Here is a 13,546-nt window from a genome sequence, read left to right as displayed (position 1 = left end):
TAAAGTTTAGTCTTTTTTTTTTTTTTCTTTCTTTTTTTCTCTTTTTTCCTAAGGCTTCTGTGGATATCTGTTTACTCTTAAAAGGGTCAGGAACTGAAGTGGGATGTTCTGCTATAATTGTTGTGCATAATAAATAATTCCTCAAGTATGCACTGTAATTCCTAAATATTTTTTTTAATGCACAGCTCCAAGAAAACTTGCTGCCCCTCATGTTGAAGGAATAAACAGCACAATGGTAAAGATAACCTGGAGTGAACCTGAAGAACTTAATGGGCCTTCTCCCATCTACCAGGTGGAAAGGATGGATTCATCTTTAGCTACAATGAGTGCAGAAGTAACAAAAGGAATCCGTTTCCCAGGAAATGGATATTACAGATTTGCTAGTTCCACTCTTCCTGCCAATACTTACTTTACAGGTAAATGAATTGAAATGACTTGCAAAATATACCAGTTACACTCTACCAGTTTAACCATTTAATATCATATTCCATATTATTTTCATGGTAAAATCTGTGGATTTTAATTTGTGAGCGTAATGTGATTGTTACTGATATACATGTATGGCCTATTTTGATTCTCACATAAAAAGCCTATGGAAAACTGTATTGGAAATGTGGAATTTCTTTTCCCTTGGCTTTGGGCATACAAGGTGAATGTTGCTGCATATTTGACTCGTTTCCTAGTGGTAAATATAAAATGGATTTTATTTATTCCTCTGGGATATAAACTTTTCAATGAATTTGCTGTGAGTACTATGGCATGTTTTCTTCCATGTCTTTTTAAGAATTCTTGAGATTGCATGAGTATTCAGGAAGCGCTCTTTTCCATGTTCAGAGCATTTGTGTTGTTCTAATAGCTTTGTCAAAGAGAGAAAAAAGGCTGCCAATCTGACAGAAATATGCTGGGTATTATCACATCTCTTTTTGATTATGTATTTAGTCTGGAGCTGGGAGTTTTTCAGATCTAAGCACACCTATATTCTGCGATTCTCAGATTTTGCTGATGTCTTAATGTTGAGGATAAAGCAAAGATATAGATAATACAGGTTTTGGGAAAATATCTAGGTGAACCTAGTTGCATGTTTGAGATGTTACAGAAGTCTGTCGGTGAAATATTACATCGGTGTGAATAGAACATGAGCTTTTAAAAGTACAAGAAGAAATCAGCTGAAGATAAAAAAAAAAAAAAAACAAGAAAAAAAAAGTGTGTAGAAGCTATATATACATCAACTCATGAGACTTACAGCAGCAATGGAAAATCCAAAAAGAATCTAGGTATGAGTGACAGCAAGTGTTAGATGGCATGCTGATGGTGGAAAGGACACACTACACAGTGACGCAACTTAACCTTGTACTGAGAGTCTTTTTTGTTAAGAGTTAAGGCTGCAAAAAACACACAGAATTGTTGACACCTGAAAGAAGCCCAGAGGTTTGAAGAGGACTCGGTAGCTCATGTGTCTTTGTCTTCTGGGTCACCACAGCAAGAATATTTGAGCACACATCTTGCTGCTTGCATGTGTGTTTGTGTGTGAAAATTCAGTTTTTATATAAAACACAAATCACCTTCTGCATCTCTCTATGATCACCTATTGAATCTGATGTTAGTTTGTTGTTTACTTTTTTTTTTTTTCTTGTTAGGTGCTTACTTGATTCGTAGAGAAGCAATAATAACAAGTGATAGATAATGTGTTAGTTAGACTTGCAGAACCTGTGTCTGTGCAGGAATCTGTAGAAACAACTGATGGGCTTCCTTCCTCAATGAAATCACTCAACAGCTTTCCTGACATCAAAGTTTTCAACCTTTACCTGTTTTTTTTTTTTTTTTTTTTTTTTTTTTTTTTTTTTTTTTTTTCATTTGTGGTGATCTAAGCATCAACTAAGCTGCAATTTTTCTCAGTGGATCTCCAGTCTGTCCCGTCACTGCAATATGGGTATCATAAAATTCCCTGCTTCTCATCAGAAGTGTGGGAGTGCTGGGGAAGAGGGTGATGCACTATTTGGATTGTTAACATACCTGTCTATTACTTGAGCATGATTCAGTCTGGTGTTCTGTTATATTGTACAAACAGACTGCAAACAAGGTTTCTTGAGATGGTGATTTGAGACAGTTTGGACAGATGGGATCAAAGAAGGTGTTAGAATAGAGCTCCCTTCGTATTGGTGCGTGATGGCTGGTAATACTGCATGAATAAATACAATTTATTATCTCTTTGGATTGTGATCTTTCTATTAGATCAGATATTAGACAGGGTATCTGGAGATGAGCTAGACCCAAAACAAGCTAGGCAATTTGTCCAGACATCTGCTGGTAATGACTGACAATCAAGTTAAATCAGTGTGTTTGGTACCTAGAAATGTGTAATTTGTATGCTTGACAACTCAAAGTTTATGAGAAATGAAAATATCTTTTTTTGTAAGTAGTTACTAGTCCTTCTAAAACATGGAAGGAAAACTGTAAAAAAAAACAGCCAACCAAACCAAATAAACACAAAACAACAGAAGTGTTTGGAATAAAAGATGCTCACAGGAATGAAAAATGTTCTTTGCACTTGTTTAGTTTTTGAGGCCCTCTCTCTTTACCCATCTCTGAGGACAGGCAGTTGGCAATTGTACTTTATAGATGGAATGGCTTTAGTGTGCATGCAGCTGTGTACATTTTTGACACAAAAGTGTGCCAGCTTGTATATGTCAGTCAGCAGATAGATACTTCTTGGTCCATGTGTGATCACCCACTGCTAATCCAGAAAAAGATAGATCAGTTTATTCATTGCTGATAAATGCGGTTGTCCTCAGTACCTTCCCAGCTGGTCTTACACTCCAAGGTACAAGTAATAGGTGCAGATGTATTATCTGGGAATTACTCCAAATTCATATTTAAAAAAAAAAAAAAAAAGTTAGGCAGTAAACACTGGCTATGCTAAGCAGCATCTATCTGTCTGTAACAAAGCCTCCAGCTGCACAGGAAGATGTGCTGTGAGTATACATTACATGAGAGGAAGTCAGGTAAATAAAAGGTTTGCTTTTGCCAGGGACCATCCAAATGCAACTTCTTTGTTCTTCAAACTGTTCTTCAAAATTCAGAAATTTTAGGTATCTGTAATGTCATTTCACTGAAGATACAGACTTTAATACTTACTTGTATCACTTGAAGTTCTTAAGAGACAGCAGCACTCATTGATCTAGCAAAATGCCACCAGATACAGGAACTGTTATCCTCATTTTCGCTAAGGAGCTCATCTGTCCCCCATCACTCTGAAGACTGGGGTATTCAGGTGTTATCTTTGTATCTTCCCCATGAGACAGCAAAGTGCTATCATTCTGATTTTATAGATGAGGACCTGAAGTGTGCAGAGCAAGGCCCAGATCCCAGTGCATAGTTGGGAACTACAATCCATTGCTTTTAATTGAAGCTTGATGCTTAATTGCCTCTCTGAAGTGGACCAAGTGGGCACATGTGGACCACTCAGGGCCTGCAGGAAGTCCATAGTGGAAAAGAGATTTAAATCAAGGTTTCCAAAAGCTTTAGTTTGTGCCCTAAACATGGGGCCTGCTTTCCTTTTAGCCAAAGTTATCTAATCATCAGGGATTAATACAATGTCTTGCATTTTTTGTCTGCCAGATCATGTACAAGACAATTACAAGTGGGACAAAATGGGAGAAAAAAATATATTGTTTGTGTCTGTGAGAATGCCATATCTCTGTATTAACATACATTATTTCTCTTTGTGAACGAGGAAATTGTAGATGCTTCTTTTTTTTTTTTTTTTTTTTTTTCTCCAGTGTAAATTTACTGGAAGCAACATAGCTAACATGCATGCTTTATCTGAAGAATTCTACCAATTCTGAAATCTGAACCTTTATTTTAAATTCAATATAATAACACAAAAAAAGGAAACCTGACTTCACTCTCGTTTAGAAGCTGGCTAAAGTGAAAGGATTACGCTTTCAAAACACCTTTGCTTTAGCAGCACAGCTGGTATGATGCAGCTTTATAAATGCTGCAGGCGCATTGTTCTGTTTGTCTCTCTGGGAAAGGGAAGCACTGTATATTTTATACATGGTGTAGAAAGGCATCTGAACAAACTGTAAAAAGTAGATTGATTAGTGTTTAAATTCAAATTACACTTGTATTACTCCTTTAATGACTGAGTCTAAAGTATAGGTCCAGAAAAGCCTGATGAAGGTAATGCGTGGTGTTTTGTTAACCTAGCTTTCTTTGCTAACTGGATGAGTTGTAGGATACTTTTCTGTGCAGGAAAGTTAGGGTCTTTATCAGCTTTCAAGCGGAGGTGTACCAAGGCTCACAGTAAGATCCACTGAGATTGTCAAATACAATCTATGGAAAGTGGTATGCTTGAACTGCTGAAGTATGTATGTTTCTGTGTGAGTATCAGCAACTAGCCAACAGGTATATTTATGAAAAGAGTTCTTCCTCTCAATTCCCTTTTGCACTTTGGTTGAGGGTCAGGACTTGAGGTGCATGAATGGATCAAATAAAAAACAAACAAACAAAAAAAACAGTGTATGAAAGATGACCTGTGTAAATGAGTCCTACTTAGAATCGTTGGTTCTAATTTGAGGCACTACCTTCTTGTTCAGGTTTTGTAACACATAAATACCTCCTAGAGAGTATGCAGCTTCACCTTTTTGTTTAATGGAGAGCAGGGGGATTGCATTTTTCTTTGAAAATGTGACTCCTTGAGAAAGCACATGTGCACCCAATTGAATACATTGGCATATACTTACATTCTTACAGAAACAGTGCCACTGTTTTTTCAAAATTTGTAGATATTCCTGTCAAAAACAAAAAAAAAGTATTTTTTTTTTTAGCAAGTATACTAGATTGAGTTCCTGAGTAGAGATTAAAAGGAAGAATATTTAGTTTCCAGAATTTATTGAGCAAGTAGATGACAGACTACTTAGCTGTTTCAAAGCCATGGGACTTCTGTGCCCAAAGAGCAACTCACCTTAATGTTGCAAATGTATCTCAGGTATTCTGGGTTCAAAGAACATCTGAATTAGGAATTTCAGGACCACAACTTAGCTGTCTAAAGTACAATCATGGCTTGCATTTAGCTCTTCTTGAATGTTTCCTCTGATTGAACCTTTGCAAGGGAGAAAGTCTGTGGCAGAACTGATAGCATAGGGCATGTTTTAGTTAGAAAGGATGGAAATTGCTAACAGTTGGACACATGACTGAGAAAGCTCCTTGAAATACGTGCTACAGAAGTAGTTGGAATCCTTGAAGACAAACTCAATGCATCTGTGGTTTGTCTATGAAGTCTCATCACTCTTTATAGAGTGAATCAGTTGCTATTAAAGAAGTATCTTCTGTAATTTGGAATTATTTCCTTTTAAAAAGCCTATTAGTTCTGTTTGTTCCTTTTGGAACAAGGAGGATTTACAAACTGTACTTGGTTTCAGCCTTGTGAGTGTTTAAATTTCCCTCTGAAGGAAAAGCTTAGGAATTTCAGTAGAGGAATGCAGTTTAAGATCACGTAGGTAGGTCTTAGTGTCATCCACAGGAAATGGACAAGACAGGACAAGAGAATATGGGAAGTTAAATGAGATCCTTTGGTTTCAGGCCCAAGCCTGTGAACAACTGGAAATTATTAGTGAGAAATATGCCAGTACTTGTGCCCATATCTCTTTGCTTATGATACTGTCCACTAAATACTCATCATATCCCCATGTGCACCTGTATAATTTGATGAAAGAGGGAATACAGTATCCTCCCAGTTGGACTATGATTTGGCTCAAAAATCACACGTAACTTCTGCTCAGTAGCAATCAATAACTGAACAACCAAGATTGTATTTAAGCTGTGATGTGCAGCTACAAGCTGTGGATTATGCTGTCTACGGAAATCACAGAGTAGAAAGATGGATGTGTGGAAGGCCATGTTCATCCCGACCTCTCAAAATCAGGCTACATTTCAAATATAACATTGAACATAAATAGACAATTCTGTAGCATTGTAGTGGGTTTTGTAAATAATATTGGATATTCTTTCTAATAAGTGGCACAAATAAAATCCTCTGAGCGTACTTCATGCATTGCTTGAAATATAATCAGCTTGATTTCAGGAGTTATAATTGTACATCTATGTGCATCATTTATTTAGTGATAAAATAATATATATTTTTTTCTTGGTGGGTGAAGGATTCATGGTGCTTTTTAAAAAATGTTGAATCAGCTAGCATTGTTTTAACATTATTCCTCTTGTATGCTACTTCAACAAAAAGGAAGTTAATCACATAATATTAATCAAAATGCATTCCACTCTGAAGAACCTTTGTGTTGGGCCTTGCTTTGAATCCAAGTTTTCTGAACTAGGATACTATATTTAAAAACAAGAAGAGTGTCTTTTCTGCTATATGAATTCTTTGCCAACCTCTATGTGATGCAAATTCATCTCTGTAATGATTAGGAAATAACTGTATGAGGTAAGATGTTCATATATTCCGCATTGCAAGCAGAGCCTTTTACAATGACATTTTTAGTGTCTTGAAGTTGCCTTAAAAATGTATTTTTTTTTTTTTTATATACATCTGTGCTTGAGTTTTTACTGCCAGTTTCTGAGTCAGATACACACACATTCCTCAGAATGGAGAATGTCTCCAGAAACAGCGCTTCTTAATACTCATTGTCATGGAACATTGCACAAGCATCGTTTACATTTGATCTGAGCAAAAGTGTTGAGAATGGCTGTGGTCATTCAGTGTTTGCTCTCCTCGTAGCTCTTCATCAGTGAACTCTCTTTCCAGTAGTGCAAAATGAATTCCACTCCATATAATCTAGAGCAAACACTTCATAGTTATTGGAAGACGTAGATATTTTCATTAGCATATGGAGCTAAATAAGCAGGCCTTTTCCAGCATCTCAAAAGCAGCTTATGGAACGCATTATGACTGAAGACCAAGAAAATGAACATGATTTGATGTCTAAGAACAATATAAGAGGAAAGGCTAAATAAATTAAGGTTCAGAAAAATAAAGACTAAAAGGAGATATAATAGTGGTCTTAAAGGTTATAAAAATATGTAGTTAAGAGAATGAACTTTTCTCCCTGTCCACTGTGAGTAAAGGACCAATGTACTCATAAGGCACTTAAAATATAGCAAGAGAGTTTTGTTTTCTCAAAACATTTTTTTTTCTAAAAGACTTGGGCTAGTGGAGTAAAGAAGCAGATTGTTGTGAGAAAAACGAAAAAACAAACAAACAAACAAAGCTCTCGTATGTGAGATTTTAAAGAATAGTTGGATGAGCATCTCCCAGGAATGACATAGGTAAAATTCTGCTTTGGAATAAATGGGCTGATTTTGTGACTTCTAAAAATGTTTTTCCAACCTATATTGAACCTACAAACTCAGATTAACCCAGTGAAACTATTAGTGATGTTGAATTCCATGATTCCTACCAGACATTTCTCCAGCCTGTCAGGATTCCTCTTATTAGTATTATGTCAACTGTAACCCTCATTTTTTTGTCACATGCAAACTCTTTTGAGAGTACACTCGCATTCTCCAGGCTTCCTTTTTAACAAATAAAGCTGTTAATAAGAACTGGTCCCAGGGCCACTCTCTCAGAAATGCTGCCCTTTGGACTTTGTGCTACTTGGCCTTTGAGTCTTGCTGTTCAGCCTGCTTTTTTTTTTTTTACCTGCATTTACAGTCCACCTACAAAGCATCTATTTCTCCAGCCTGATGGCAAGGATACTGTGAGAAACCATGTTGAAAACCTTGCTAAAACCAAGGTGTGCCCTTTGGCTACTGAACCAGTCCTTTCATCACAGAAGGCAATCAGGCACAGTTTGTCCATTAAATTGTTGGCTTTTCCCAGTTATCCATGTCCTTTGTGTGTCTGAATATGACCTCCATGAAGATTTGCTACATGGTGTTCCTGGGGACAAAGGTTAAGCTGACCATAGCCTGTGGTTTCCTAAATCTGTAGGTGCAATTTTGCAGAAAATGCTATTAAATTTGTTTGATTCATTCTTACCCTAAAAAAAATGAAGAGAACTAGAAAAGAAAGAGAGAAATTGACCTTTTGCTTAGTTTGGCTTTGTGTATTCTTTGTTTCTCTGCTGCCATTTTTTCCTTATATAGTGAACCTTTTAAAAAACATCCTTTTTTATTTCATTACATTGAACTGAAGAAAGTAAACAAGATTTTCTGAGGGGAACACTATTACAAAATAAATTCTTATACCAAGCTGTCAAATACTGAGATAGAAAGTAGAGAGAACACTGTATTAGCTGGATTGGGGAACACACTTTATATCTCAAGAAACTTTTGATAATGCCTCTAATTTTTCAGACTGTTTTATTAAATCATGCACTAAAGAGCTCTTGGAACCCGAATTTTACTGCTTTCTTTTTGTATAGGTTGCTGTGCCAGGACTTCTCCTTTTAGACCTTCTTTTAATTTTTATGCCACATTCTTACATTTTCTCCTCTTGTCTTCACAAAAGAACAGTTTGAACCCATGTCTTCATCTTCAGCGAAAGAAAGTAAGATACAGATATTGTATATAACTGTGAAGTGGCTGGCTTCAGTAAGAAGGGGAGACATCCTTTTTTTCTTTCTTTTTTTTTTTTTTTTCTTTTCTGCCTGAGAACTGTTTGCAAAGACATTTTATCTAGGATTTAGTCCTAGTACTTCATGCGAATTCACAGTTTCATCTTGAAAAACATTCCTTTCTTCCTTCCTTCTGCATCCCAAGAAGCCTAAAGATAGGGAGAAATGAGAGTTACATCTGGTGAAAAAGGAGTGATCCAGCACAACAAAGGAACTGTGCTGCTTTATGAACAAAACATCTTAAAATGTTTTCTAATGTGCACAACAGGGACTTAGGCAGCAAATAACCCAAGCTGATGTTGATCTTGCCAGTGTTACAGGTGTACTATTTTCACTAAGATGAACTGGTTTTGTTAGGCATGGACATACTTTCTATCAGTATCAAGTATCTGTTTTTTCCATCTTTTTATTTTAAAAAAGACTTATTATAGCCACTAGAGAAAAAAAAAAAAAAAAAAAAAAAAAAAACTCCCCTTTTGTATGATTTGTATGATTTCTCATATTTACCTTTTGCAGTATAACAGATCAGCTATACAGCACAAATGTTGGCATACAATTGAGATTTTTTTTTTTGCATCTTTTAGGCTTTAGTGCTAAAACATGTTTTTGCTGGTGTTGTGTGACATTCTGCACTATGTGGTTAAAAACGGATTTCTCTGCTTGTGTGTATGGACTTTAAAGGCATGTAGTAGTCCCAACTATAGAAGTTGTAAAAGCAGAATTTTCTGCTCTTATATTGAGCTTCCCCAGGAAAAAAACACTTTCCCAGACTAGATCATTGTTTCAGCTTTGTACAAAATCAGTTACAGAATCGGGTCTTTTTTGATTATCCTAAACATGTCACATGACCTATACTCCATAAAACAGCAGTTCTTCCCCTTTTGTCACAACTCTATTTGTGTTTCTGTTCATTGTGTGCAAACATGATTCACTATTTTGAGATGTAGTGGTCCTTCTCTCTGCAGGTGACAAATCTAAGAATTAGCATAAGAAAAGCTTTTTATCAATTATTTCAAAGCACATATGTTCAGTCAATAGTAATAAGAATAGTTACTAAGTTTGTATTTTTTTATAAGCTAATTTGTGAGTGTTACCATTTATATACCAAGCTACATTATACAAGATCAATTTCCACATGTGAAGCATATCTGTGTATTAGGTGTTTCTTTTTCTTGCTCATCTCCAAACAAAATACCGATACTATTTGATGTGGGAACTCGGTATAGGTGTCTGCACAAACAATACTCATTGAATTTAATGATAGTGACTGTGGAATTTTTATGTTTGTTTGTTTTAGCATCTAGTCTGCCCTTTGTTCAGTAAGAATGGAATTCTTACACATTGGTTCACTTTGCAGAAGAAGTCAAAGGTGGGATTATATTCTGTGTTTACAAGGGCGAAGAAGGGGAGGAGAGAGTTCAAGGAGACTTTTCATTCTTTCTGCGTCCTCTATGTGCAACACAGATAATGGGTGTCTTCATGTATGCCTCTGAAAATAAACAATTATGGAAGTGCTGTGTTTTGCTTCAGGCATAATATCTTCTGGGATCCCTTTTGTGTCCTCTATGCAGTGTGCCTCTAAGAAATGGTGCAGGATGGAGGAACTTGTTGAGAGAAAGATTTGGGAAAATAAATGTTCCTGAAAATAACAAACTTGAAGAGAAAGCTAGAAGGTAGGAACACCACAAATGCGGGAATTTTATTAAACAGTTCCACACATCTCCTGTAAGTTTTGAATGTGAGAGATTCATGTACAATGTGTTAAATGGACACTCATTTCATTTAGCTAGGACTATATAGTTAAAGCAAGGACTGAAATTGTACAGATCAAAGAAGGAACTTGAAGCTGGTTTGAATATAGAAAATGTCAATACAGTGAATGTTCATCTTTTACAGAAAATACATAATAGCTTTTGGAAATTCTCCATCTCAAATATCTGATGGAATAGAGACAGGCAAAAGAAAACTGAGTATTTCCAAGGCTTTTCACTCACTAGAGCAATTGTAGGTCTTCCACAGTACTGCTTCAATACTTCGTAAGATTTATGTGGGATGCTTATAAGCTATTATAATTGGACTTGTAACCCTAATTGTTTTTAAAAAGGGGACTTGATAAATATTCTTGTATCTTAAATGTTAAACAAGCATCACGTTTCTATTGTATTTTATTTCTGAAGTCTTATGGTTTTGTTTGTGGTAGGGTCAGAAGGCAGTAATGACACTTGGTCAAGATTTTAGTCTAGATAATAATGATAAATCCTCTTTATCTTGTGTTTTTATTGATACAGTTATACTACATCTGTTTGGAAAATATTGCCTAGTCCAAGGTGGGATGGCAGGAATTCTATTTTGAAGAGAGAGATGGCTTTCTCTTCAAAGTTCTATAATTCCAAGTGATAGATAAATCATGTCCAATTTCTTCTTAATTCTTTAATGTGCAATATGATTGGAGAAAATGTTTCTTAGCAATTTTAAGAAAGGCTTCTGTATACAGGTAAAAGGGCTCTAACTTACAGGAGGATATTCAGAGTTGTGAAGGGATGTTGTATAACAAGATCTTGTATGTATTGGGTTATTTATTTTTAAGGAGTTGTTTGTGGACAGGCACAGGAAGAATGTTATCTGTTCTTCCTATTCTTGCATTCTATGGAAAGTATTCAAGAAGGGTGAAGCAAGGAGAGGTCTAGTACTATATTGGCTGGTGACATAATTCATGTGAAATGAATGCTTTCTGGTCCATATTTGGCTTTTATTAGTTTATTTCTGTAAAGCATTATTTCATCTGATGACTTGAGACATTGCGTTTGACTGATATTAAACTTATAAATTATGTCTTCTTTTAAGATGTGAATTCTTTCCCATACAATATCTTTAAATGGTGAAGAAGCAACTACTGAATTATGTATTGACTAAACATGTGTGAAAAGTCGTGCATTGATTATGACTGCGTTGCAGATTTGATCGGCAAATTTTCATAATAACAATATAAGGAAGTTTTTCACCTTCTAATTGATTTCCAGGGTGATTAAATTAAGAACTCCTCTAAGTATGACTGTCCTTATCAATTACTGGCAGAATAGAGAAATTAAAGGATTAAAAATTTACGTGTGTTAAGATTCAGTACTTAAGGTCTAATATCAATCAGATCATAGACTGAGTAATGCCATTATGACAAAAGTATCATTCAGGATTCATAATTTGGAGGGAAAAAAAGGGATGTCTGCATTAGTATATATATGAAAAAATAAGACTGTGAAATGAAACACCTAGGACTTAGGAAATGTAGTTTAAATAAGCTGCACAAACTTAATTCAGCCTTTTTATTTTTGTGTTATAATTGCATGTAATCATCTGGTTATAAACTAGTTCTTCCATAGGTTTGGTGTATCATTTTGACAAGATACTTCTTTTTAAAAATTCTTACTGGTCTGTATGTAGTTTGATATCTGTCCAACTATCCATATCTAATTGCAGAGTATAAATTTTTTATTTGTTTCATTTTCACTGGTGCATTTTGAGTACTTTGTATTCATTGATATTCAGGTTTATAACAACAATAGTTTTGTATTACCGGTGGGGACTTGGGAGTACGATGTGTCAGGACCCAAGATTTTGGAGTAGTTTCTATTGACTGTCCTTAAGTTCAGTTAGAAACGCTTAGAGCTTCCACAGATCTTTGTGGGGTGTTTAAATGCAAACACTCAAAGAATTGAAGAATCATAGATTCACAGAATGGTTTGAGTTGGAAGGAACCTAGTTCCAACCCCCTGCCAAGGGCAGGGATGGGATATCTTCCACTAGATCAGGTTGCTCAGTGCCATGGAAGAGTGCATAACAAGTGAATAAATGAAAAGTTTGGCTTAAGTGACTTACCTCATGTTGCATAAGAACTTCGTGGCAGAGGTGAGGACAAATTTCTCCAGAGTGACATTGAACTGCAATAGCTATGAAACTGTCCGTTCACTTTTTATATTCCCCTTCCTCTTTCATTAAACATCCTCAGAGCACTACATCAAATAAGACAGGCTTCTGTGCACAAAATCCTTATTTGCTACATGAATTCTGTTTTAGTTGCTGAACATCATAAAATCCTTGAGGCAGATATCTTATGGGAAATGTGTGTTTGTATAATTGTAGACTATGTCATTATTCATCCTCTATCTGTGTGAGCATTATTTTTTTTTTTTTCAGAAAATTTTAGTTTTATTTTATTTTGTAAATTTTGTGGGTTTACTTTTACAGCCCTAATGTTTTCTAAATAGTTACTCTGAGTAATAATAAAGGAAAAAAAATAGTGACACAGGAGAATCACAGACATATCCATCATTTGGAGCATTGCTGATTAACACATGTCACAGGGTAAAAATCTTTAATATTCATGAAATCTTTTTCTGATATGAACTATTAGAGACACTGATGGCTGCATTAGAAGATCTGTATGTGAAGTCATCACTACAAAGGATAGATTGCATACTTTTTCACTGTATTCTGTGGACACTACATGTAGTAACATTTTTTTCAACTGTATTTTTAAAGAGGTTTAAGAGTGATTATAGGTCCTCCTGTTTTTCTGTTCCCTTTCCCTATTGCTTTTCAGTTTCTCTCATTTTTTACCCCCATCCTTTTCATGTTTTGACATTATCCATGATTTTTTTTTTCTTTCTTTTTTTTCTTTTTCCTGGTTTGACCATTATAATGTCTTTGATCTTCTTTCTTCGGTGTTCTTCAAGGTGTTGTCATCCTTTTCTTTGTACTTGCAGGCACTAAGTGAGGGAAAATTAATAGCCCAAGAGCATGACTCTTCACCTTTCTTTCTAGTACCTTGTATACCATCAGGATTTGGTGGCTTTGACCAAGTTCGTGAAAGAACCTTCTTAGCCACTGTCTTTCTAACATGAATTCATGTCTCTGATTCACAAAATGGAGCCAAAACAAACAAAACAACACCAACAAAAAACACTTAAAAACAT

The 13,546-nt window shown here is 35.5% G+C and overlaps 1 protein-coding gene across 2 annotated transcripts in view; it reads left to right on the top strand.

Moving 5' to 3' along the window:
* The window catches only part of USH2A (usherin), a 404,558-nt gene that overhangs the window by 122,424 nt on the left and 268,588 nt on the right, over window positions 1-13,546 (top strand). Inside the window, exon 21 of one of the 2 annotated variants that reach the window (XM_068675985.1) lies at window positions 186-416. In XM_068675985.1, the coding sequence (XP_068532086.1) occupies window positions 186-416 (231 nt within the window). Of the gene's footprint in view, window positions 1-185; window positions 596-13,546 lie in introns of those variants that run through there. The other variant, XM_068675984.1, reaches the window with a different exon arrangement.

This window comes from Anas acuta, chromosome 3 (assembly GCF_963932015.1).
Source record: "Anas acuta chromosome 3, bAnaAcu1.1, whole genome shotgun sequence".
Lineage (NCBI taxonomy): Eukaryota > Metazoa > Chordata > Aves > Anseriformes > Anatidae > Anas > Anas acuta.
This window is presented reverse-complemented; position numbering and strand designations above follow the sequence as displayed.